The 27,426-nt window shown below is 37.9% G+C and overlaps 2 protein-coding genes across 2 annotated transcripts; one reads left to right on the top strand and one right to left on the bottom strand.

The window, feature by feature from the left end:
• The first annotated feature begins 157 nt into the window (after positions 1 to 157).
• dcxr (dicarbonyl/L-xylulose reductase) lies at positions 158 to 9,767 on the top strand. The gene is made up of 9 exons (XM_088439835.1): positions 158 to 305; positions 475 to 543; positions 1,357 to 1,454; positions 1,550 to 1,704; positions 3,064 to 3,106; positions 3,187 to 3,286; positions 3,401 to 3,465; positions 4,856 to 4,973; positions 7,201 to 9,767. Exons 2-9 carry the CDS (start codon positions 492 to 494, stop codon positions 7,302 to 7,304), a joined length of 735 nt encoding a protein of 244 aa, XP_088295961.1. The 5' UTR covers positions 158 to 305; positions 475 to 491; the 3' UTR covers positions 7,305 to 9,767.
• rac3b (Rac family small GTPase 3b) lies at positions 8,672 to 27,004 on the bottom strand. Its single transcript, XM_088439834.1, has 6 exons — positions 26,789 to 27,004; positions 22,357 to 22,428; positions 21,344 to 21,461; positions 18,370 to 18,432; positions 17,671 to 17,830; positions 8,672 to 12,842 (listed from the first exon to the last, which is right to left on the bottom strand). The coding sequence occupies exons 1-6, from the start codon at positions 26,821 to 26,823 to the stop codon at positions 12,712 to 12,714; spliced, it is 579 nt and encodes a 192-aa protein (XP_088295960.1). The 5' UTR covers positions 26,824 to 27,004; the 3' UTR covers positions 8,672 to 12,711.
• Positions 27,005 to 27,426: the final 422 nt, after the last annotated feature.

Raw genomic sequence — 27,426 nt, 5'->3', positions numbered from 1 at the left:
GTAACAAACAAATATAGTTGCCCAACATGTATATGTTGCTGTGCAAAAATTACAGTTGTTCGATTTTAAGCTTGTCATTTGCAGCAATGGTAAATTCATACCATCGTCATCAACTAGCGACGTGGCCTCAGTTTGGTTATTTCACGAGATGAGATTGAGATGCATTTCTTCTTCTTAAAACTGGTTGATCAGCAACTACTGTGTGTCCTTCGTTGGTTGTCACAATGACGCTGCCTTGAAGGGACGCCCCTTCCTGTCCATGTACTGTTTTGCAGACCTGGTTCGTTCGTGCTCGTCCTACTTTGGTGAGCGCAAATAACTTTTCATTTATCCAAACACCACACACACATATTCACAGTTGAAATGGCAATTTAAGGGCGTGATTTTGCAAGTTTATTCGTTTGTTCATGCGATAGCGGAGAGTCAAGAGTGCCTCTTGTCGCTTCCTTTGAAATGTTCTGTCCTCATTTACAGTGTGAGCTTCTTTCGGCATGGAGATTTCTTTTAAAGGCAAACACGCTCTGGTTACTGGAGCAGGAAAAGGTAAACGCATCACGCATGTTCGCTGCCCCCATCAGATGGGCGTGATTATGACCAAAACGATGTTAGACATCCTCAGATGGAATAAAATACTTCACAACTAAATAAAATATCGGTAAAATGTACAACATGCTAGTGTACACAAACGTATGTAAAATACTGTGGTTATATTTTGTTTAAATAGTAGTTTTTGAACCTGAATTGTTAAATGCGCACTGACAGTAGTACTCTCAAGTCAATCTTTTCCTTTTCAGAGCTCTGATGCATTTTGATGATTTATATTTGTGTTTTGGATTAAACAAAAAGCCCCAAAACCTGTTAAGTGTATGTTTAGCGAGTGTATGCATCAATATGTGAAAGACAATTGAGATGATCTAAGTTGTTATGACAAAATTCCATTAAAAAGCTCATGCACTAAAGGAAATAGTTTATTTACAGATTGCAAAGGTATGGATTTGATTTGCACTTTTTTTTAAAATACTACAAATTCATTAATCATATTTAGTATTTTTGTTCAAACTGTATAAAACCCTCAATCCAATTTTTGCAACTGAGTGAGACCATCAGTTTGCATGAAATCTAATGAAGTGTAGTACTAACGAGATTCAGATCTGTGGTATAGAAAATTGATTGATGACTGATGTAAACACTTTATATTGCTGGTATTCTCTTCTAGTCTGACCCTAAGTGATCATATTTATTTTATTATATTTATTCTCTTAAGAATAAATAAAGCCCCAAATTTCAGAGAAAAAAATGTTTTATGTTAATGAACACACTGTAAGTCTTCTAATTGGTAAATGTACTATATCTCAGGGATTGGCAGGGCCACGGCTCTCGCTCTGGCATGCTACGGTGCAAATGTCACAGCTGTCACACGCACACAATCTGACCTGGACAGTCTGGTGCTCAAGGTGCATGATTATTGTGAGCATTCTCAGTGTTCCACAGCCATTTTACTAGCCTCCTTACATCCATGTGTCTATTTTATTGTTTTTTTTTTCCATAGTGTCCATCCATCATCCCTGTGTGTGTTGACTTGGCAGACTGGGGGGCCACCGATGCTGCCCTCAAAAACATTGGGCCCATTGATCTGCTCATCAATAATGCTGCATGTGCCGAACTCCAGCCATTTCTTGAAGTTGCACCTGACCAATTTGACCAGTAAGACAATTGTTGAGACGCATGCTTGAATTTATCTGGGGCTATTGGGTATACAGTACAGTGAGATTTTTGGTCCTATCATCTAGTCTGTTCAGGGTCAATGTTGACGCTGGAGTGTGTAGAGTGTGTATCAGTTGATTCTGAATAGAAATACAACCCCCCATCACTTTCACAATTGAACAATAGCCAGCTATCTCAATATGTCACTTGCACATATCACTTGTGCTTCTTTTTTTTTTTTTTCGCTTGCCACCTTTAAGGGGTTGTGTTTAGACTAATTACATTGGATTGCATTACATTAGATTACATTTGAATCGTGAAGCTGTACACTTAAGCTGTGTCATTGGATGGATTTAACTATTAGAAGAGGTCAAAAGAAAGGCATTTTTTTAGGATTCTAAGGACATGTAATTATGCACCAAGGTCCATCCATCCATCCATCCATACATCCATCCATTATTCCTCATAAGGGTCCCAGGCTCACTTGTGCCTTTCCCAAACATGAAACTTAATTCCCAGTTTATGTACTCATTACATACTCATTTGTATGTAATTTTAATTTTGTAGTAATTGACTTTTTGCTGCCTCTTGGCCAGGGCTCCCTTGAAAAAGAGTTTTTTAATCTCAATGGGATTTCCCTGCTTAAACAAAATAAAGTAAAAGTAAAGTAAGTGTGTATATAACGCACAGCAAGCCGGCTGAGGTGTCTCCGGCATCTGGTTAGTATACCTCCTGGTAGAGTGTTTCGGGCATGGCCCACTGGGAGGAGACCCTGGGGACAACTCTGGACATATTGGATAAACTCTGTCTCTTGGATAGCCTGGGAAGGTGTGGGGATCTTTCTGGAGGAGCTGGATAAAGTTTGGGCTTCCCTGCTGGAGCTTCCGGCCCCGCAACCCAGCTTGAGATAAAGCGGTGGGTGGGTGGTTGGATGGATGGATGGATGGATGGATGGGTGGGTGGGTGGGTGGATGGATGGATGGATGGATGGATGGATGGATGGGTGGGTGGGTGGGTGGATGGATGGATGGATGGATGGATGTTAGCTTTGACCCATGCAGGCCACCCTCTCACATATCCCCCAGTCTACGCTCATTTGCAAAATTACAACAATCTATCTCAGTGTGCCGAATTTACACAGGCTCTTTTGATTGTGTCAGTATTTTTTCAGGGTCGCCAAAATGGTGCTAGTGGTTACCAAAAAGTTCACCAAACGTTCACTAGTTTTTGCTCCTGTCGCAAAGACATTTTGAACTCGTTCAGTGTTTTGATAAGTTGAAGCATAATGAATTAGGTACAAGCTAAAGAGTCTGATGAAATTATGGCCATATAGGAAATTAAAGTTCCTTTTATTTGTAGGTCTTTCACTGTGAATGTGAAAGCGGTGCTTCATGTGTCTCAGGTAAGGATAAAGGCACGTTGAGCTTCTCTTACTCCAAACTGTGCAATGAATCAAATAATGCTACTGTATCTGTGTGGCAGATAGTGGCTCGTGGGATGATCGCCAGAGGATCAGGAGGCTCCATCGTAAATGTGTCTAGCCAGGCATCACAGTGTGCCCTCAAAAACCATAGTATCTACTGTGAGTAAAACAAAAGTCAATTTTGTCTTTCTGAGATGCCTTTTTTTTTTTTTTTTTTTTTAAAGGAAAAGCACAATATCTCCATTGAGTTTTCTTTTACTTGATCATCTTCAGGTGCCACTAAAGCAGCACTGGACATGTTGACCAAAGTCATGGCTCTGGAGCTGGGACCATATCAGGTGCTTCACGTTATGTAACATGATAAAAGTTACTGTATTTAGTCAAGTTCTTTTTCTCATGTTCAACCCCCATATTTGGGGGATCGACTTATCACTGCATCTCAAAACAGAACAATTTTTTCCACATCTGTGTTTGGATAGCAAATTTTTCGAATGCAAAATAAGTCATATGCTGTCTTTTACAAGGCTTAAAATGATTATGCACATCTCTACTTCGATATAGAATGTTTGCACAAAATATTGCAAAGTGCACTTTTGTCAAGCATCGCCTAATTTACCTCTTTTTTTTGTCAACGATGAGGCTGCGGTGGTAATTTTTTCGGCGGACTTGGACGCATTATGAAAAAGAAACTTGACTTGTCTTCGTCAGCCCTTAGACGTGTGCTTGAACAAGCTGGTATGGATGGCGGCAGGTGGGGGGAAAAACAGCCAAGGGGAACCTTTCACAATCTGATCTTGCAACAATCATCACAAAAAACATCCCAAGTAAGATAATCAGCAAGACATCTCCAAAGACCACCATTTCAAACAAATTGGACGGGTCCCAAGATGACTCCCCGTGGAAGAGTAACGAGAATGTTTGAACAAATTTATGAGGCGATAGAGAGGACGTTCGGGAGTTAAATGGGAGGAGCTATTCGGCGTGTTAGATAAGGATCTTGACTTTGAAAGCTTTTCGACTAATTCTTATTCAGCTGTGTCAAAAAAACTTAAGAATTTAAACTTCAAATCGTGTTATTGTTGCAACATTAATTTCAGCATTTGTGTCTTCGCGCACCCGCACATTGCCTCGCATGCGTCTCGTTTCCATCCCCCCTCCCCCAATAACCCCATATCCTATGAAGAAATACGTCTATAAGTACAGTAATTTAATTTTAATAACACACACCATGTCTTATAATTGGACAATCATTATCTATGTAACTATAAAGTCAGGTTTAGACTTATAATTGCGTTTTGTAAAAGTCACCCAAACTGAAGAAAAACTTCAACTTGAAAAAAAAAAGGGGGGGGGGGGGGTGTTGACTTACGAGCAATGTCAACTTGTACTCGAGAGAAATACTAACTAACTAACCCTAACCCCAAATTGGGGTTTTTGAGTTTTTCCTTCCCCTTCTGGGAGCTTTGACAGGGGATGCTGTTGTGTACCTTATACTGAAAAGATGTCTCTGTACGACCTCTTTTCATCTGTGAAGCCCTTTGAGACTTCGGTGATTTAGGGCTATATAAATAAAATTTGATTTGATTTGATTTCAAAAAATTCCCAAAAGAGACGTTGGTGGTGGAAAAAAAAGACTTGCACATTAATGCACATTGTCTTTGTTTCTGTTGCTCATTGATGCCATTATGCCCTTTGAGTGAAAGTCCCCTGTATCTTGTTTGTGGTCAGATTCGGGTTAACAGTGTGAACCCCACTGTGGTGATGACTGAAATGGGCCGTCTTGGTTGGAGTGACCCTGAGAAAGCCAAGATAATGACATCCCGCATCCCGCTGGGCCGCTTTGCAGGTTGGAGCCAATAGACCTTTTATTTATTTATTTTTTTTAAATCATTATCATTTTTTTCTGCCTTAATTAAGACCCTTCCAGTTGAAGAAAGTGTTGTGTTTGTGTATTTGCTTTTCTTTGATGTTTTGTGTGAGATTTAGAGATTTAATTAGATAAATTGCACTGCAAAAGGTCATTTTTAAAAAAGTAAAAAAGGCGTACCTTATAATAAGGAATATATTCTATTACTTTGTCTAAAAAGGAAAAATATCTTATGTAGCAAAAAAATATGAAGAAAAAATGCTTATTTCAAGATATTAAATCTAGCATTTTCTTTTTTAAGATTTATTTGCTCACAACATTCCTGTTTTTATTCATAAGATAAAAAGGTGTTTTTGAATGATCAAGGCCATTTTTCTTCATTCAGTAAATGATAGCAAAAACAAAATCTTATAAGAATGGACGGACTAATATGTGTTTTTTCACGTTTGTAGCTTGACACTTAATGTTTTCCTGTAATTTATGGTAAATTACATATTAGAAATATGTTTCCTTAAATCTACTGGATTGCAGTCATTGCTTATATTAAATTAAAAAAATCAAATATTTTTGGGTTGCTTTAACAATACAACTTTACGTGGATGTAATTTTAAAATAATGAGAAATCATTGCTTACATTTTACAGTACAGTTGGACAATTTTCCTAATTCTAGGCTCAAAGGAGGAAAAAAAAAATTACGGTACATTTTGAAGGATTTATCGAAGATATTTTAATTTTAAAGATTTTTACTGATGTACCTGACTCAGTTGCAGAGTGATTACAATCCAATTTAGAGACCGTGGGTTAAATCCCAACACCAGCGTGACTGTTGAAGTGTCCTTGAGCAAGACACTAAACATCCAGTTGCTCCTGATGTTGTGTTATCAGTAAATGAATTGTCTGTGTAAATCGCTTTGAGTACCCAAATTAGTAAAGTGCTGTGTAAATGCAAGTCCATTTAAAATGAAAAATACTATTTGAAGTTTGACCTTATATTGAGAACTATTTGCTTCAATTTAATCTGCAACTTCTTAAATTAAGAATTTTTGACTTTTTTTTTTTTTTTAAATAAAATCATTCTTAAAAACGCTACAAAAAAAGTCTTGAATTAAGTTTTTTTGGCAGGAAAATAATTCTTACCACATTGGCAGATTTTGTTTTTGCTTAAAACAAGGAAATTTGCCTATTTTTAAAAAATATTTTTCTTGGATTTGAACCAGCACGTTTTGCAATTACAAAGTTTTAATAATTAATCCCTTTTTAGAATCGCTTTAACAGCACTTACTTTTATTTTATTTTTTTGTTTGTTCTTTTCTTGATAAGTAATGTAATTAAATTATTTTGCTCTAATCGTTTTTAGAATGTAAAAATAAGTGGGAAATTCTTCAAAATGTAGCTTTAGCATTTTTTTCTTGTTTGAGCCTAGATTGAAGCAAATGGTGCTAATATACTGCAAAATGCCAACAATATTTTCTCATTCATTTAAAAATTCAGACCAGTTTTGCTAGATTCAAGCAAACTTTACCTAGAAGCTTTTTCTTAAATGAATCATTTATCGCAATATTTGTGTTAAAATTACACCCATGCAAATCTGTAATTTTAAAACGAAATTTATTTAAATAAAAATAATAAGTACAATGCAGTAGATTTGAGTAAACAATTCGAATAAGTAATTTAACTTGTAAAGTAGGAAAATATAGGTGTCTTGCTATAAATATTTTTAAAATGCTTCTAAGTTCTTATAAGATTTTGTTTTGCTATCATTTCCTTAATGAAGAAAAATGGACTTTGTCTTAAGATGAAGATCATTCAAAATCATCTTTTTGTCTCGATGAGAAAAAATATGAATGTTTTGAGCAAAGAAATCGCAACAAGAAAATGCAATATTTTTCCTTTTTAGACCAAGAAGAATGTTTCTTATCATAAGCCGTTTTTACTTTCTTAAAATTGAGTTTTTGCAGTGTACTTACATCTGTAATCCCTTTTCAGCACTTTTTTAGACCCAGGACAGTGTTTTTGGTGAGTGGTGTGAACGTCTTTGAATGAGTCTCTTTGAAAGTCAGTATTTTTGTTACCAACATGCATTCATCAGTGCAAATGTTTGTGAAAGCAGAATCTTGAAGGGGGCAACTTTTATTTCCTTGGCTATTTTATGAAGTGTAATAGGACCTTTAAAAGTGACTACTTTCTTTTTGTGTTTGTGTCCAGAGGTGGATGAAGTAGTGAACAGTATTTTGTTCCTGCTGAGTGATAAAAGCACAATGACAAGTGGAGTGTCCTTGCCAGTGGATGGAGGCTTCCTGGCCTGTTAAACCAGTGCCCAAACACTCACATCATTCCCACATCATTTTTTTAACTATCTCTCTGATGTGTCTGTATTAACTACAGTGGGCCCCCGGTTTACAAACTCCCTGTTTTACGAATTTTTCATCTTACGAACGTGGACTGTGGCGTTTTTTGTACCCCCTTTAGCACAAACCTTTTGTCTTACGAACAATCCAACATGCCGGTCAGTGTGTTCGCACTATTTTTTTCACTTTGCTGCATCAACAAAAATAACTATTCTCGCATGTCACGGAAACGCCGATATGCTATTGGTCTTATAAGGTCACAGTCACCGTCTCAGTCACGGAAATGCCGATGTGCTATTGTTCTTATAAGGTCACAGTCACGGTCTCAGTCACGGAGATGCCGATATGCTATTGGTCGATTAAGTTCACAGTCACGGTCTCAGTCACGGCGATGCGTTTATGCTATTGGCCGACGTCACGTCAATCACAGAAATGCCGATATGCTATTGGCCAAACGGCTTCATCTAGCTTGATGGCACATCTGGTCGGTGTGTTGTGAAGACTTTGCAAACTTTACCTGTTAGACATGGCTTCTAAAATTGCAAGTGGCGGTAAAGGAAGAAATAAGAGGATGATGACAATAGAAACGAAGCAGGAGATAATAAAAAAATACGAAGGAGGCACACGCATAGTTAACCTTGCTAGTGAGTATGGCCGTAACCGCTCGTCAATCTTCTAAGGGCAAGACTTTCCTTGCCAGGGGACGGGCCTCGGTCAACAACAAAATGGAGAGGCTTCTTCTATTATGGATTAAAGAGAAAGAAACTGCCGGTGATATGTTCTCCTTTTAGAAAAGTTCTCGTTTAAGAAAATAAATAAATAAATTCTGCGGGTTCGTCTCTGCTCCCCTCCGCCTCCACCCAGCTCAAGTCACGTCGCTCCAAAGGTAAATGTAATTTTTCCTTTGTATATTTATGTTATTTCATTTAACTGTACAGTAGATTATGTTACTAATTTTTAATGTGTGTATAAAGTCGTGATGTTTTTACCTAAGGTTTTTGCACACGTTGCACACATTCACTAATTAACATAGGTTTGGATTGCCCGTCATACGAGCAATTCGAGTTACGAGCATCGCCGCTGAACGGGTTAAGTTCGTAACACGGGGGCCACTGTATTTCCTTGTTTTTTTTTAACATCTTAGTTGTTGTTCTGGTTCAAGTAGCCAGATATGTCTCCAAGTAAATTGCTGAGTGCAAGACCTGATCTCAATCAATAACACCACCAATCTATTGACTACAAACCAAAATAAAGATTAAAAAAAAAAAAAAATCAATTGGCCAAACTGTCCTTTGCTATTAAATAACTTAAATAACAGGCTGCTATAATTGTCCATATCCAGATACTTTTATTCCAGTTTCTTCGATGATTTTACATGTATTGTCTTGTATGGTGAATAAATCAGGACAAAAGGCCAAACATACATATACATTTGTATTGAGTATTCCAAAAAATTGAAATATTTAACCGCACAGACGTTGAAGTAATAAAATTTTAAAAAATGAGACAGTTGGAACAAGTATACAATTCATCTTACATTACATACATACATGGTCAAATGCATTTCAACCTCTCAGAAGAATTAGTTTAGAGAACTTCCATGCAGTAGTAGATAAGTAATTGGTGCTGCATTTGTCAGCTTTACTTCGACACCTCATTTAGGCAGAACAACAAGACCCCACCCTCCGCAAAAAAAAAAAAAAAAAAAAAAAAGGATGGGAGCGCTGTCTCACCATCAGGGAGAGACAAACACACCTCAGCCTGGCACCCATACAGAAATTCATTAACAATGCGGCATTCCATAAACAATGCTTGACAGCTTTATGCAATTAAATTTGGCCCCATTATTTTACAATGTTAGCAACACTTGTAACCTCAACATGGATCACTGAGCCTATTTTTGGCATGACAAGAGCTTTTGTTAAATATTAATAAAGCGTGATTTTTTTTTAAGACTCTACAGTGTACACATGAAGACGTTATTTCCTTTTGACAGCCATGTTTATTACTGCAGTACAACATAAAAAAGTACCAAAAATGTGACAATGAAAACTTGGCTTGAAACAATACTGTCTTTCATGCACTTCCTCCAAAGTTGTCAATGTTCTTCCACGCGCGCACACCCACACACGCTCACATACAGACAACATCAAAACAATGAGAATATTATAAGACCCATGCAAACTCCTCCACTCTCAGAGGCAGCAAGGTTTTCGATGTTTGTCACATGTTCACAGTTAGGATGAAGTTAATCAAACATTTGAGTAACATCAGATGACGCTTGACTAAAAATCTCCATGTAATCTGACAGGGAAGTTGAGATTTCATATTTTTTATCATTTTATTATTTTTTTTATTTTGGTGAGTGCACGCGTGTAACAGAGATTTTACATGCATCTCAATGAATAAAATACATGTAATTTAGTCAACTGTGTGAAATCACTTTATGAACCAATTTAGCATGATTTTAGTATTTTCATTATTCCTTCATTTTGCTAAAAATGTGCGTAGTATGAACAATCAGAAAGGAAGGATGTTAAAATTGTAAAATTCTCGCAACAGGTTTGCCAAATTTTTATATAAGTCATGCAAGGTGAGGTGACCGTAAACACTGGCAAATCATGACACTTTTATTTTTACCTTTGTATCAAATGTCAGCGTAATACGGAAAAATTATTATATTGCCAGAACGGACCAGTACTAAATTTACTCGCAACATAAAATGAAACTAGTCTATTTCAGCTGGTTAAGAAGTGCTAATAAACAATGCCTTCTTTTCTACTTTTCAGTTGGATTAAATTTGTTTTTATACAGGGCTCTGTCAAAGTTGAATAATAATATTAACATATGTAACTAACAGGAAGAAAAAAATGTCATTGACAGCTGACATGACATACAAAATTTCTGACACATGGATCAGAATTTTTCGTGATCGTTTCATTTTAAATCCAAAAGGATTGTATTTTAAAGTTTTACATGTCAATTAACTCTTTCAGTGCCGAGTGTTATCGAAAAAGGCAATCTCTAGAGCAGGGGTTCTCAAACTTTTTGGAATCAGGGACCCTTTTGGTAAGCAAATTTTTTAAATATTTGCGGGAATTAAAAAAAAATCATTTAAAATGTATTAGTGATATTAAATTTAATAAGTGCCCTTTTTATTCACCAACAGATTGTATTTGTCAACAAGTATATTTGTTAATGTTCATATATACTGAGTTAAACTGAGCTTTAGAAAATAAAATTTGCAAATTGCACGCCTCAATTTCCAATTATTTTGTTAAAAACAGCTTTGCAAAATAAAATGCCGTTTTAGCTTTGCTGGTTTCATTGTCTCGCTAGCAAGCAATTGTAGACTCAAATCACATTTTGACAAATTTCAAAAATATTACATTTTAAAAAAAATATTAAACTGGTTGAATTGATTGCTTTGTGAAGTCATGAACGCTTTCACAATTTAAGATTTAACATGAAATTAAATCAAATTTAGGTCGCGGACCCTCCTTTGAGAACCACTGCTCTTGAGTGCCTAGTATATTTAGCATTTTCACGCACCTTTCAATGCCAACAGAATATTGTGGGTTGTGTCAATGTAATTTTGGGTGCTATCATATGAAAGATTGATTTCCATTCCTAACTTAGAATTAGAAGTACAGTAATTATACTGTATATTGTATGTGTGAAAACACTGTCATCCAATGGTCACAGTTATCACTACAGTATTCAACTGGTTTAATACGGCATTAGATAAGCACGAGTCAAAGGGAGTCAGCTAGACAGCTATACTTACAATTCTTATTGTTTGTCTAAAAAGGAAAAATAGCTTGTCTAAAAAAGAAACTTATTTCAAGATGTGAAATCTAGCATTTTCTTACTGAGATTTCTTTGCTCAAAACATTCATATTTTTTCTCATCACAAGATAAAAAGATGATTTTGAATTATCTTCATTTTAAGACCAAGCCCATTAGTCTTCATTTAGGAAATGATAGAAAAAACAAAATATCTAAAAAAATATAAGGAACTTACTCATAAAGCATTGTTTTAAACAATAGAAAGACACCAATATTTTCCTACTCTATAATTTGAGTTAAATTACACATTACTGCATTGCACCTATTTATTTTGAAGAAAGTAATTCAAAAATTTTGGGGATTGTAATAAAATTAAAGTTGTGCATGGGTGTAATTTTAGCAAATATATTATGATTAATTATTAAGAAAATGTTTCGAGGTAAGGTTTGCTTGAATCAAACAGAACTGGCCTGAATTGTAAAATTAATTATGAAAATATTGCTTACTTTTACGGTCTATTAGCATCATTTGCTTAAATCTCGGCTCAAACGAGAAAAAGATGCTTAATGTTACATTTTGAAGAGTTTATCCAGAAAAAAATTATGACTCATTTTTGCACCCTTAAAACCATGAGGAAAAAAGTCTTGAATTAGGTTATCAAGAAAAAAAAATATTACAACATTGGTCGAGTTGTTGGCTTAAAACAAGAAAAAAGTGTTTAACTTTTATCATTTTTTTCCTTGTATTTGGTCTTGTAATTTTTGCAGTGTACCCTCATAAAAAAAACACATATTTAACAAGAATATTTAATTTATTAGTTTTATTCCTATTTGAAAAGACGAGGATTACCGTCCATGGCACTGAAAGAGTTAATTCTCCCACAAACATTATGATTCATTCCTACTTGCAACACAATTTAAAGACTCTTCTTGTATTCCAGGATTAATTTTACTGATTGCTCCCTGAAGTGTTTCTCAATTGTCATGATGTAATTCATCTTTAAATGTAGTTCAGGGGAAAATGTTTACAAGTTCTTTTTGTACGAATCAATGTTTCCCATTAAGTCTTTAGGAGTAAAATTCACAGCGATTTTACTTCAGTGTCCCTTGATGTCAACATGCTTAAATTGTGTTTCAAAAACTAGTTTTACTGACGTCTAAAACTTCAAGTACTTCTTCATATTAATCTTCTAATCTAAGAACTTGGTATCCTTTAAGACATGTTCACAGTTCACGTTCTATCAGCCGACACTGCATTCATTCAAGCAAGCAGGACTAAGAAAGACAGGACAGCAGTGTAAGACGAGTAATAGAAACCTTAGTTAGCCCTCATGGGAACGCAGTGTGGTTCTATGAGTACAAAGTACTGTAGGTAGACAGTCGATGTATTTGACCTTATTCAGTAATGAGAACACAATCAGAGAAATATTGGTCCTGTTGCCAATATCGCTTGAAAAAACATCGATACAAACAAAGCAATCTTAGCAGTGCACACCCACTCAAGCTAGTGTACTCCCCTCTTGGAGATGTAGTGGTTCTTGTTTAATGACTTGCAGTGAAGCGTTCACATTGTCTCCCTCTCAGAACACGGTGCACCTCTTTCCCCTCTTCTTCACGGGCGGAGGGCAGAGCACAGCTCGGATGGCCTCGTCGAACACGGTCTTCAGGCCTCGCTGGGTCAGCGCAGAACACTCTAGGTACTTTACTGCCCCTGACGATGAGGAAAACGCAGTTATCAGAATTGTTTCTTGAAAAAAGTATTGTTTCCAAGCAAAGTCCAACAATCTGGTGTCAGATTGCTAGCGTCTCTCAACTTCATGATTTTTGTATAATCATTAGACACGTTTTTATGCATTAGGCTTCTTGTGCTTGAGTTGTTAGGGGTTGGAAAACAAAGCTCAATCACACCATGAAGTGGACACTTATTGGCTGTCATTGTTTTTGACATAACCTGATAGGCTCCAGTTGCGGCTGTTGATTGAACTGATTTTTTATGGCATTTGCCAAAAGAAACAAAACAAAAAACAGCATTACTCCTGGTGTTCCAAACTACAGATTGCAGCCAGCACTTCGGACTAGTCTCTAATACAGCAGAAGGTAAAATTGTTACGAATGCATCCGTTAAAGAACATAAATACAATAGGCTTCCCTTGCTTTTGTTCCTGCTGTTGCGTGTTACTTCGTTAGTGTTCAGTGTATTTAGTTCCCAGTTTGCTTACAGTTGGGTGTTGGGTTATTGTGGAAATGTCTACTGGCGCTGTCTACACCATGCTGAGCCAAGACAAATGTATCTCAAAAACTTTTCGGAGAGATTAAAAAGATCAGTTAGATTAATTAATGACAGATCTTAATCTATTTTTTAATCTCTTGAAATCACATTTTTTTAATTCATTAAACTGTTGATTCATCAATGAATCAGAAAAAACATTTTTTTTTAACATTCTATTCCACGTTTCTGCAGTCTGTGCCCTATCTGAAACCGCTGCCTCAAAACAAAAAAACAAAAACCTCATGGACTTGGCATGGGATGATATTAGAATCTGACGGTATAATAAGCTTGAGCAAAAATATCACAGTATCGCGGTATCACGGTATTGAAATTACAGCTCTAACATATATAATTTTATTTTTTGTCTATAATTTATTAATAATTATAGATCATTTTAACATCTTTTTTGGAAAATGGCAATTTTTCCAGTTTTGTCTTTAAACAAAATATATAATATGGCGCTTGTTACAATAACAAACATTTGCCATGCACAGTAATATTAAAAAAATAAATAGAAATGCGCCTTTTGAAAAATGATTGATTTGAAATGAACTACCGTCATTTATAAAGAGGGGACAAAAAATGTCGCAAGACACGTCGTAAGGTGAAAAAAATTTAAGGTAGGGACGTCGCAAACCAGGGTTCCACTGTGTGTGTGTGTATAGTAGTTTATTTCAAATCAATCATACAACTATTATGTGTATTAATCCTGTCATTTCATGTCAACGAAGGCTCACTTCCTTGAATTGATATCACATTAAACGCTCCCTAAAGGTAGCATAAACATATTAGTTGTGGTAGTTAGCTGCAGCAGCTAAAAGATTGGTACTGAAGCTGTCAAACCAGGAAGTGGACATGATTGGCTGTGGCAGCCAAACAGTATGAGTCACACCAAGGAGGAGGCTCCCACTGCAGGCTGCAATTGCCCATTAAGACAGAAGACGCAGAATTTAAAAACAATAAAATAAAAAAAAATAGCGGTTTTGTCAGATTTGGATGATTTTTAAATAACCGTGACTTTCAAAACCGCAATATATTACCATTATGATTATCGGCCCATGCCTATCCTGGACACACCCCTGTCAAACAAAACAGAATAATGGCAAAAAGATTAGGTAAGAAAACGATTTGATTCAGAATGCAGGGTATTTAAACTGCAGTGGACAAATTATTGTCAAATTTTTGTATATTGTTTCGTTCATTGCCAAGAAAAGGATGTTTACCTCAACTGTCAAAAGATGGTGACAGCATTTAATGAATACAATCTACGCCGCCACTCTGAATCCCACCACAAAGACAAGTACTGTATGATAGCTTGCAAGTCCAACTGGAAAAGAACTAGAACAGAACTGCTAGCACAGCAGAATACATTTGTCCTCCAAGCTCAGCGAAACCAGTCATCCATTCAAGCAGCCAGCTTTTGAGTAGCTCAACTGATAGCAGGCAGCGGTAAACCTTTCACCCACTGAGAATTTGTAAAGAAATGTTTGGATGCTGTCACGGAGGAGGTGTGTCCCGAGAAGAAGTATGTCTTTGAGGCCGTGAGTCTGTTGACAACTACAATCACTAAAGCATTGAAGAAATGGGGGTAATGTATGTGCCCAGCTGCAGTAGAAGATTTTTTCTCATCAGCGTTAAAAGAACACCGACGTGCAGAACACAGCTCAGCTGCTCATTTTTATTTGTGGAGTTAGAGCAAACTTTGAAATGTATGAGAAGCTGGCAGCCCTCAAAACCTTTTTGGCACCACAGACTGGTCTACTACGCTTGAGATTTTTACTCTTAGGGGGTAGGCAAATATAAAGTGCACATAAAATGTACAAAAATTAAATTGATTGAGTCAATCATATAACTGAATTACATATGCTATTCCTTCCAATACATAACGTTAATTAGATGCAGATGAGTGCTTATTAATGCAAAACCTTTGCATATGCTCACATATAGAAAACGGAAAGACCAGGCACAAATGAAGATGCTAACGAGCTACATACCATACTGAAGATAAGAACTAATATTAGCAAGCATGTTACCTATCGTCACAAGTTATTGAATAAACACACAAACTAATTTGGGGAATATCATCAGAAATGACAACATTCTTACAAAGAAAGTACAACTTACAGACACACGTGGGCCAGATTTCACAGAGACAGAACAACGTGACAGTAACTGCTCTCAAAAGAAGCTACACTGTTCTTCCTCACTACAAAATGTAATATAAACAGCGGCCAGAGGGGGTGCCAAAAAACAAAGATCAAGCCAAACAAAGCACAAATAAAGAAAGCAGAGATCTATAACTGTTAAAGGACAGACTATATCAGACTATATCAGTTACAAAACATCATTATTTTATGAGCAGCCCAGTAACGTTTGACTGTCGGTTGGGGACCTCTGCTGTACTACACAGAGGTCTGATAGATGAGCCAGGGCACAGTTTTGAGGTGTTTTTACGAGCTGCTACCTGAAATAACCATGAATTGGTGACGTGGGGTTTTTCGAACACGATTGGACATGTGCATACCCCAATACAAAAATGTTCATAGGGTTAATCGTATAACTAATTCAATGATTCAGGAAAGTACCTGGGAAGAGACAGAGATGAAAATTGTAATTTTTGAAATTACATGCATTTTAAAAAATTGTTTTTTAGACAAAACGGTCCCAGAGCTGATCAACCCAGAATGGAAATGGTACCTAGCATTTTTAACAGCTGTGACAGAAATGCTGAATAGCCTTAACTTACAGCTACAATGCTAGGCAAAATCATTTTGCGACATGTAATGCCAAATAAAAGAATTTGAGGTAAAACTAGTGCTGCTCTGCTTTCGGAAGAAGTGAAAAAGAACAACTGCATTCATCTTCTGGCTACCCACAAAACCTCTCTGCGCAGAACCCAGGGACCGCATTCACAGCTGAAAAGTGTGTGGAAGCACCAGAAATACTGAAGGCGGAGTTAGGTGTGTGAGTCTGTGAACTGCATGTAAATGCAAAAGATCTTCCATCTTTTCTATACCCCTTTATTTCTGACCAATCAAGACCAGCCTTCTTATCAGTTTGAGTTGGCTGAGTTACAGAACTCTGATGTCCTGAAATACACATTCAAGACCAACAATCTTATTAACTTCTATGCCACTCATCTAAACAACAGATTCTCTAACATTAAAAATCTTGCAATGAATATGCTCACACTTTTTGGCAGCACATATATCTGCAAGCAAACCTTTTGACGCATGAAACATCTGAAAACTATCAAGATCAAGATTTACAGATTAACATTTCCATCAGTGTTTGAGGTTAGCTGCGACTAAAATGGAATCTGACATTGACAAGCCAGATGCAGGCCCACAGTTCACACTGATGAACATAAATGGGTAAGCATACTTTTCCCGTATCCACAGGGACGTTGAGAGAGAGCTACCAACAGTGGTGTCTTCAAGAAATTTAATGTTCCATAGTCTTTTTTTTTAAATTGAAAAATCCAAAAGGATTATTATTGTTGTATTATTGTTATCTATTTTCATATTTTTTCCCTGCAACATCCCAGAAATGCTTATTAATATTTGGTTATGTGTGGTGTTCTGGAAAACAATAAATTATGGTGACGGCGAAAGATCATTTGAACGTCGCCATCTGACCCTGTTCGGCCATTGCGGGTGGACCGCCTCCTCTGCGGCGTTTTTGTTGGGATGGACCCACTTGGCCGGACTGTGGGGAGGATCCTGCCAGGTGACTTCTCCTGCTGTTGAGACATCTTTGCACTGGACATTTCCTGCCTATTATGGTACAATGTGTCTATCTGTATTTTGTTTGTATTTTGTACACTTAGCATCCACTTCAACCTGTTGAGTCTGGAAGGGGTCTCCTCCCACCTGTGGTCCCTTCTGAAGTTTTCTGATTTTCCCCAAATTGGGGTTTTTGAGTTTTTCCGTCCCCTTCTGGGAGCTTTGAATAGGAGATGCTGTTGTTTATTTATGATGAAAAGAAGTCTCTTGTGACCTCTTTTCACCTGTAAAGCCCTTTGGAGACTTCTGTGATTCAAATATACAAATAAACTTGACTAAATGTTTTCCTTTAGACACCTCTGCAATTGCTTTCTGTTTCCAAGCCGACCCTGGCCCCTCACATAAGGGAGGAAAAATTATTTTGCCCGCGCAAGAAAAGGTTTGGGGAACCCTGGTCTAGGAAAATAACCAACAGAAAGAAAACTCCACCCATGCATGCAGGACTTGTCTTGCGCTCTATACAAATATAGGGCCCATGAGCTCACCAATCTCTCTTGCCATGGCCAGACCCTGTGGGTAGGTGATGGGGGAGAGCTTCTTGTCCCGCAGCCTCTCAATGGTGTCCTTGTCATCTCGCAGGTCTAGTTTGGTGCCCACCAGGATGATGGGCGTGTTGGGGCAGTGGTGTCTCACTTCAGGGTACCACTGAGGCGTCACACATACACACACGCACAAATACAAGGACACACAGATACATGCACACATCCGGACCAAGACATGTCCAAGTTGATGACAGGAGAAAAAGAGAGAAGTTAATTTGATAGAGAGGTAGAGTGTCCCGGGCCTTTCCATGATTATGATTGCTAACGGATCTATCTGGAACGGAAGGACGTATGAACGCAAAACAATCCTCAGGCAACACATACACACTACACTTTGAACGTTGACCCTCAAAAAAAGAGTGATTTCATTTGAAAGCGTCTCATGATGCTCAGCAGACAAAACCACAGAGGGCTGACACGCTCACTTGGCAGAGTGCTTGAACTCATTCAGACCTCGTCTTGCAATCTATTTTCTGGCTCAGAGGGCACAAATCAACTGGATTGTAAACCGAGGTCTGGATGAGTAGTGTCGCAGTGTAATAAGCCAGGTCGAGCCAAAGATGTGCCTCGTTGTGGTCAGACTCGGCATGGAGAGAGTTAAACAGAACAGGGAAAGTTCGGGCGATCAGTCAGCGTACTGACCTTAGCTCGGACGTTCTCAAAGGAAGCCGGACTGACCAGGGAGAAGCATATCAAGAACACATCCTGGGAGAAAACCAAAGACATGACTAGTTGAGAGCAAAGTTTGTGTGTGCAAGAGTCCGTTCCGTGTGTATTTAAGTAGCCACAGACACATTTGGAGCGACTTGTAGATGGTACTTCATTCAAAAGTGTTTTTCTACCTTACAAGGCACTCAAAGCACTTTACATCCCACTAATCATTTACCTTCTGATGACGGAACATCAGGAGCAACGATACAGTCACCATGGTCAGGGATCAAACGCAAAACCTCTGGGTTGCCAGACGACTACTTTACCACTGACTTATGGTACCATGCCTCTTCGATTATTTTGTTAATCGATGAATCGACAGCTAATCTCTTAGCAACTTTTGATAAGCAATTACTCCTTCCGAGACAGAGATTAACTCAAAATTGTCAAAAACCTTGGTAATTTATTTATTAATAATAGAAAATGATTAGTTGGTAGAAATCCTGTGTTAAGCGGTAAAGCGTTTGAATTACAAGAAACCACTCCTTGTGACCTTGTGTTCTCCCCTCATAAGTAAATCTAAATAAATTAAACTGGCCTTCGGGGCAGGACCTCATCTCTGACTCAGGAGTGCACTCCACCATTTTTCGACTGGGTCTCAGATTTGGATGTGCTGATCTTCATCTCTGCCCCTTCCCACTGCTCTGACATCAGTGGTACAGGGACCAAATCACCCGCATCAGGGGTCCAGTACCCCGTACTTCTGAAACACTCCTGACAAAAATTCCCGAGGTCAGGATTGATTGCCTTCTCCAGGACTACAAAACACATGTGGACTGGTCCGGTGAACTCCCATGCACCCTCGAGGATCCTGAAGAGGGTATATAACTGGTCAGCTGTTCCAATGCTTTAACTGCTGATGGCAAACCCAGATTTAGGGACAAGTTGAAAGTCAAAACAAGTGCATGTACATGTAAGCTTTTGTATTGTAGATGAAATAAGAATGTACTTGCTCTTCACGCTGGAATTATTTTATTTAAAAAAAAAAAAAAAAAAAGTTTAATTCCAACTATAGTGAATTGGACAAGGACTGTCTTCAAAATAAAACAAGTTGTAGCATATGATTAAGTATACAGTGTTGTTTTTTTAAAGGTACACTAAATTAGCCCCAAAACCAGAAGTGTCACCAAGTCAATGTTTCCAAAGCTACTGTACACTAGACAGTGACCTCATATTGAATGACTCGGGAAGCCTGGTTCTGCTACTGACGTTTTTTTTTTTTCCATCGCACCTTTAAGGGGAAACAAAGTTAACATGGAACCAATGACCTGTCCCTAAAAGTATACTGAAATGCAACGCTAAATGGCGCCCTGAGGACAAAATGTGATCTACGGTTAAATAAAACTGCACATTTTTATCACAGTTCCTTTTTTATTAGGCCACTCATAGAGATGAAGAGAGAGAAAAAAAGTGGACTAATTGTACAGTGGGTACAGAAAGTATTCAGCCCCATTTACTTTTTCAATCTTTGTGTCATTGCAAACATTTGCAGAAAACTCAAAAGTTCATTTTATTTCTCACAAAAGTGAGCTCAGCACCACATCTTGACAGAAAAAAACTGAAATGTAGACATTTTTGCAAATGAATTACAAAAGAAAAAGTGAAATATCACATAAGTATTCACACCCTGGGTGGCTCGCTGGTGCAGTGTTTAGCATAGCCGCCCCACAGTACAGAACCAGAATTCGAATCCAGCTGGTTCCAGCCTTCTTGTATGGAATTTGAATGTTCTTGCATGTTAGGGCCAGTCAAGAAGGGCGACAGAGTTGTTCTGAAGCCACTCCTTTGTTATTTTAGCTGTGTGGTTCGAGTCATTGACCTTGTTGAAAGGTGAGCATTCGGTCCGGTCTGAGGTACTGAGTTCTCTCACATGATGCTCCCTGCACGTTTCACGTTTCTACTTCATTGTATTGGGCAGGTGATGAGCAGCGCCTGGTTTTCGCCACACATCTCGCTTAGAATTAACACCAAAAAGTTCCATCTTGGTCTCATCAGACCAGAGAATTGTATTTCTTATACTTTGAGAATCATGTGTTTTGTTTTTTGCAAAGTCTATGCAGGATGAGGAGAGGCTTCCCTCAGGCCACTCTGCAATAACACCCTGACTGCAGTGATAGTTGATTTTGTGGAACTTTCTCCAATCACACGACCACATCTATAGAGCTCAGCCCAAATGATTTTGGGGTTCTTTTTTACCTCTCTCACCAAGGCTCTCCTCCTACAATTGCTCAGTTTGGATGGACAACCAGGTCTAAAAAGTGTTGCGGTCGTTCTATTTGAGGATGATGGAGGCACCTGTGTTATTAGGAACCTTGAGTGCTGCAGAAATTGTTTTATCACCTCGGCCAGATCTGTTTCTTGACACAATTCTGTCTCTCGGCTTCTTGGGCAGTTCCTTTGACCTCGTCATTTGCTGACATGCACTTTGAGCTATAAGGGCTTGTTTTGGACAGGTGTATGCCTGGTTTCACAGCAGGAAAAGTGTGATATTTTAGTTTTACTTTTTAAAAATGGGAAAACATTTTTCCAATTTCGGCTTTTATCTGTCAATATAGGATGCTGAGTCTAAAAACTGAAGAAATAAAATTTGTTTTGGTAGGCAATAACACAAAGAATGAAACATTTTAAAGGGTCTGAATTCTTTCTGAATCCAATGGTATATGTACCCACAGGATATATTATATGATAAAATGCTCTTTTTTCTTTCGACCTCATGAAATACTGTTAATCATTGCTAGGTCTCATAAAGGACCCTGTATTAATCTACTGTAATTTACATATCTTATTATTATCACCGCCATCAAATGGTTGCCAATGACATTGAAGTTGAATGAATCATAGTAAAATCTTATTAATAGAGCGAAAATAGCAAGAGAAGATTTCCTGTGACAGCGGGTTTTATTACCGTCTGTGGATAAGATAATGGTCTCAGCCTATCGTAGTCCTCCTGTCCGGCTGTATCCCAAAGGCCCAGATTGACCGGTTTACCATCCACCATCACATTGGCGGAGTAGTTGTCAAAGCTGGAAATATATTTTTAAAAAAAAGATCAAGTGACACACAAGAGAAAGAAAAAGGGCTCATCTATGGATATCATTGTTCATTAGTTTACATGCTCAAAAGGAGTACAAAACGTACAAAAATGTATCTTGTCCTACTCCTTGTTTCCTATATTTCACTAATATGTTAATACACGAGTACATATTCACATATACTGTACAATAATGTATCTCAAAACAAAACATCTTGTTTCTCTGTTCTGTATGTGTTCTGCAATTGACCACTAAAAGTGGTAACCAAATGACGCTTCACCATGAACTCTGGGTTCTAATAATTGACCTGGGTATGCAGGCTCAAATTTCTACTAGCTTTATATACCACTGGCATTTCTTTAAATATAATGAGAATCTACATCACTATAAGACAATTAGCAAAAAAATTAAATCCATTCTAGTTGACTGGGAGCCACTGTAAATCCTTAAGGACTGAGTTATAGCTTCAGATCTTTTTGTTCTATTCCGAACCTGAGATGCACTATTCTGAAGTTGTTTGATGCTTTTTTGAGAAAGTCCAGAAAGTCAGAAACCAATTGCAATAATCTAGCCTAGATAAACTCTTCTTGGTCTGCTGGGAGCATGCAACCCTTCTGTCTGGATTTCTTTTCAGATGGTAAAGGGTGTTTTAATAAGTGATTTAATATGGCTGTCTCATATCAGACTCAATTCAACTTCCTTTGGCTTTTAAAAACAGTGACTTCTACTAACTGCAACAGGAAATGCATCATGGAATAGATTATATTTTCAAGTAGGAATTATTTATTCACTTTTTTATGTATTGTGTAATACATTGAGAGCCCAACATAGGAGGTAACCTTAACTCATTATAAAACAGCAGTACAAAATGCCAAACACAACTCACACAGTGGGGATGTATTCACCAGGGAATGCATTGGTGGTGTAGCTAATCAGCAGACAGGTCTTACCCACAGCCCTGAAATACAATGGAGATACAAAAGTAACACAGTTGCATCTAGCATAGGTAAAATATCCCTCGTAATATAACTTAAGAGCTAGACATTGTGTGTATACGTGTCCCCAATTGAAGGGTGGAAGCTCCCTTGTAGTGAATGCTGCACAGACACTGGCCTACATTCACGTTGCCTGAGGGACACAGTTGCCCCCTGATTTTACTCCCATTACAACCCATTTGCACACAAACACGCTCTTGCAATCATGGGCAAAAGTGACCTCTAAACTACTGTATTTCTCCAAGTACAAGTCGAGTTTTTTTTCGCTCATTTTCAACCCCCATATTAGGAGGGTTGACTTATACCCGCATAAATCAAAACAGACCAATTTTCCACATGTCTGTGTTTGATTAACATTAATTTGAATGTGAAATAAGTAATATTTACAAGGCTTAAAATTATTATATGCACCACTAATTTGACAAAGTATGCATCCTTTTTAGTGCAAAGAAGCGTCGCCTTTTTGCCTCTGTTGTCAACAACGAGGCCGCGTGGATAATTTTCCCCGGCAGATTTTGAAGCATTATGAAAAGGAAAATATGGCTTGACCTGTCTCCTTCCGCCCTTAGATGTGTGCTTGAACAAGTGGACAGTCGGCAGGTGGGGGGGGGGATAACTTGGGTAAAGAACGTCTCAATTAAGATGAGTGGCATATCATCTGTGAAGACCTCCATTTCAAACAAATTGGATGGGTTCTAAGATGACTACTCGTGGAGGAGTAATGAGGATGTTTGAACAAATGATGTCCGGGAATGTGAGATGCTATTTGCTGTGTCAGATAGTGATGATGACTTTTAGCATAATATGATTTTTGACAAAAAATATTATGCTGTGTCAAAAAAATAAGCATTGAAATCATGTTATCGTTGCGACATTAGCTTCAACATTTGTGTCTCCGTGCACGTTGCCTCACACTTGTCTTGTTTCTGCCCCACCCCCTTCACCCATAAACACAACAGTATGTTATTCAATATACCATGAAGAAATGCATCCAAACGTAATCCAAGCGTAATTTTGCCATTTTAATAAGACACTCCATGTGTTATAATTGGACAGCCATGATCTATGTGACAACTTGAGTCGGGTAGACTTATCATCGCGGTTTGGTAAAATTCACCCAACTTGAAGAAAACTTCAATTTGAAAAAAAAGGGGGAAAAAAAGCGATGTCAATTTGTACTCGGGAGAAATACGGTAATCATATACATTTAGTATCCATGGAGTGCCATAACATTTTTTCTTTTCTTTTTTGTCAGCTTAACTGTTTGATAATAACATGTACTAGTTGATATTGAGGATGAGCGGCCTTTTTTTCCCCTTCATTTTAAAGAAAATCAAACTTATTCTCGTAACTACAACCCCTTCTCCACAATTGTTATGGTCCTACGAAGTGTGAAACTGACAATGTTGAATAATTATGCACGATTGCACGATTATGTCCAACATAATAATCACAATTATTTTAGTCAATATTGAAATCATGATTATTAATCATGATTATTCATCATGTCTATTTACTGCACTTTTTTTAAAACAAGCAGTACAAAAACAAGGCTTCAAGCCTTGATACCTAAAAATAACAATAATAAACTAAAATACATAAAGTAAATAATAATTAAAACAAATTCACCCAAGACATGGCAACACACCTAACTTACTAGCTGAGTGTAAACCAATAAAAAAAATGAAACCTATTTAGAACCAAGCACGTACTACAACAACAGGCCTGTAACACCTACAACAGCCTTAATTTTTTTTTACAGGAAAAAAAAAACGGTACAAAAGTAGCAGAATCACTCAAAGTGAGAATGGACTTAGCAGCCAAAGTGTAATTTTTGGTCATTTCAAACCCAATTTGATCCAATTTTTGCCAATTGGATTTTCCAAAAATGGGTCTCATTTGACAGCTAGCAAGATATTTATAAGGACTCAGGTGAGAAACTCAATGGTGTTTCACTCTGGTGCTGATGGGAGGCTGCTAAAAGTACCAGAATCGCTCGACGTGAGTATGGACTTAGCAGTCAAAATGTCATTTTCAGTCATTTCAAACTTAATTTATTCAAATTTTTTGCCAATCTGATTTTTCTGAATGGATCTGAATTCATAGCTAGCACGGTAAATTTGGGGGTGAGAAAAGCAGGGGCTTTTGTCATGCAAATGTGGGAAACATTGGCATCTAAAGGCTTTTAAAGTGAGCATGCCCGTGAGGCGAACTTCAGCGTCATCACTTTGTCCTACTCTTGAGGCATGAATACTAAGCACAGAAAGAAGAGGCGCGAAGTCTCGCTAGCATGCTTCTTCCAGCACTTCATATTCGGTGTGGCTTTCCCCCGCAGTCAGCCGATATTCTCCCATACTGGTGGCAGTAAACGGGGTCTACGGCATACAAATCAACACTACTGTATAACAGAGTTGGATAGATTCAAACGATCAAAATTCTTCCAAGTTTTTTGTTTTTTTTTTAAACAGAATCCTCATCTCTCCCCAGTGTGCGTACTCGCCAGGAGTTGTTTACGGTATTTATGTAGGTCATGGTAGTCCTTTTCAGCCAAATCATGAAGGTGTTTGTATTGGTGAACTTCTACAAGTAATAGGTCGTCCGCCACGTTTTCACCCAGCGCCTTAAAAATAGTTCCAGAAGGTACGCCATGGCGCCATACAGCAAATGAAGCACAATGAAACTTTGAACTAAGTGCAAATATTGGCTTGCAAAGCTTGACTGCTTCATGAAGTTTCATTTGACTATCACTAGTTCAGTACTCTATTTTGTACCATTGCAATTTTTGGTTGGAAACTCTTAATAATGTCTTGTGAAAAGACTTCATCCCAGAGTGCCTATTATTGAAATTTATAGAGGGCTTCTAAAAGGAATTAATTTTAACCATGATATTTCGCTAAATCTCACACATTGTACCTTTAAAGCGGTGATTCTCAAATAGTGGGGCAGCGCGAGGTGATGACGGGGGTGTCACCCCAGGAAAGGATTTTTTTTGTCATGTGAAGTGTAATTGCAATAAAATTCAATTTTATTTTATTTTATTTTTTTTAGTTTCAAGCACTTTGATGCACTCATTTATTTTAGCCCTGTTTCAGACTAAGCTGTAACCCGTATAAATGCTGTAAAGATAATGAAAAGTTGTTGAAAGTTGATTTATATTGTTTTATTATTCTTTAGTTAATGTTAAAAAGGATACAGGTTTAGGTATAATACAATTTTCAAAGATAATGATTCCTCTTTAAAGTTAAAGTTAAAGATAAAGTTTCCTCTTTCTTGGGGGGGCTTGCCAAAATATAATTTAGAATATTCTTTTAAAGTAAAAGCTAGTGATGGGAATACAAGTAGAAAACCAGCTTGAAATAGTAAAAACAATGCTGTATCTTCAAATTCTTGCGCAAATGTATAGCATTAAAAATATATGCCCAGAAATATCTTCTGACACTAAGCAGATTCGGTTCAGACTGAAAGATACAATATTCGTAAAATTGGGGTTGTAGTTCAGTGTTACACTGACCAGGGCTGATAATATTTGTCCTTTTCAGATGCAGTTCTGCTGGTGTAGTTCTGCTGGTGTAGTAAAATTTGGGAGAAAGCAAGCCACAATCATGCATATTCTGTTCACAGAACCGTGAATAACATGCTTTGCATTGAGTTCTCGTAAACACTGTGATACAGCTACGCTGAGCTCATTAAACTAGAATGACCATCAGAGGCCACTCCCTGCATGCAAAGTACGCCCACATGCTCACAAACATCTATGTCGGATTTTTTTTTTTTTTTTTTGTGCACAAACTACTGTCATCACTTAAGGCTATTCGGCACTTTACAAGTAAGTAACTCGCCAGTGAAGCACCAGGGCTTGTCTGTCGTTGCAATCCTTAATAATGACGATCGCTTCACAGTGGCTTCAAATCGACAAGTGCTGTTACAACTATGACGATAAGAAGCAAGCACGGCAAGGGAAGGGAACATTTGGGGCAGCGGGGCCTTCTTGCATGTTAAAAGGACAAACATTCCTAAGCGTTCATCAGCACTTCAGCCTGCCTCCAGTGGCCTACAAGGCGCGTCGGTGGTCTACATAACATCCCAATGCATGTTAGCTTAACAATAACCGTGCGATACCCTAAACGCTGCCATTAATGTATTTACGAAATAAGTATACTAAACAGAGCAACAAAAACGCAACAAACATCGAGGTCAAAGTGCACAAAAATAGGGCGATTGATGATCCAGCGAGCCCCAGCCCCTTTTTAGCATCCTCCCATCCTCTATCCGTAGTCACATCACCGGAGGCGATCTTAACAAGCGTTTTTGGTTTCTCCTTACCCGTCGCCGACCACCACGCATTTGATAGCTTGCATTTGTACACGAGCCGAGGGCTTCCCGGGAGCCGGGGTTGGTCGTTTAATAGATCCGATAGGGTGCACGTAGAACTCGGATGAGAGCAGCGGGCCAGTCCGCTCGGCGAAGGCGCTGCAGTGAAAGGAGAGACGAGTAGCGCCGAGCTGGTCCGGAAAGTTCCGAACGACAATCTCAAAGCGGGAAGCGGTCATTTGTAGAGAATGAGACGTTTCACCTTCGTCTACTTCCGGTTTCGCCCCGCTTACCAAACAAAGGTTTTTCCCATCTTTTAAAAAAAATCAATTAATCATACCCAACAACAATAATACTGTTGAGACTAAGTATTTCTAGTACTGGGATATTTTATAAGCTTTCCGTGACAATTGAAGCCCTGGTCACGCTTGAAAATCTAGCGTCATTGTCAACAACTACTACAACTGAAAGACACAGTTCCAATTATTAAACCGTCGACACATTTGGTAACGAAACAAAATGAGTTACTTAAAATGCTTCACAAATTCTTTGGCAACTCTGTGGCAGGCAAAGCAGAACATTTTCCAAGTATTTTCACTACAACGGCGAAATTTTGAGTTATGTATCTTTAATAGCAAACATCTTTGGTT

The sequence above is a fragment of the Hippichthys cyanospilos genome, chromosome 17 (assembly GCF_059441005.1).
Source record: "Hippichthys cyanospilos isolate Australia breed blue-spotted pipefish chromosome 17, RoL_Hcya_1.0, whole genome shotgun sequence".
Classification (NCBI taxonomy): domain Eukaryota; kingdom Metazoa; phylum Chordata; class Actinopteri; order Syngnathiformes; family Syngnathidae; genus Hippichthys; species Hippichthys cyanospilos.
Note: the sequence above shows the minus strand (reverse complement) of the source record. Positions and strands in the feature narration are given on the sequence as shown.

What these genes read in the sequence shown, in the direction of transcription:
- rac3b (XM_088439834.1), bottom strand. Translation starts at nt 26,823, where the DNA reads ATGCAAGCTATCAAATGCGTGGTGGTCGGCGACGG. An exon ending in GGTGAATACATCCCCACTGT is followed by an intron (nt 21,462 to 22,356) that starts GTGAGTTGTGTT and finishes ATATATTTCCAG; the next exon opens with CTTTGACAACTACTCCGCCA. An exon ending in CATTATCTTATCCACAGACG is followed by an intron (nt 18,433 to 21,343) that starts GTAATAAAACCC and finishes GTTTTCTCCCAG; the next exon opens with GATGTGTTCTTGATATGCTT.
- dcxr (XM_088439835.1), top strand. Translation starts at nt 492, where the DNA reads ATGGAGATTTCTTTTAAAGGCAAACACGCTCTGGTTACTGGAGCAGGA. An exon ending in GGTTACTGGAGCAGGAAAAG is followed by an intron (nt 544 to 1,356) that starts GTAAACGCATCA and finishes ACTATATCTCAG; the next exon opens with GGATTGGCAGGGCCACGGCT. An exon ending in CGGTGCTTCATGTGTCTCAG is followed by an intron (nt 3,107 to 3,186) that starts GTAAGGATAAAG and finishes TCTGTGTGGCAG; the next exon opens with ATAGTGGCTCGTGGGATGAT.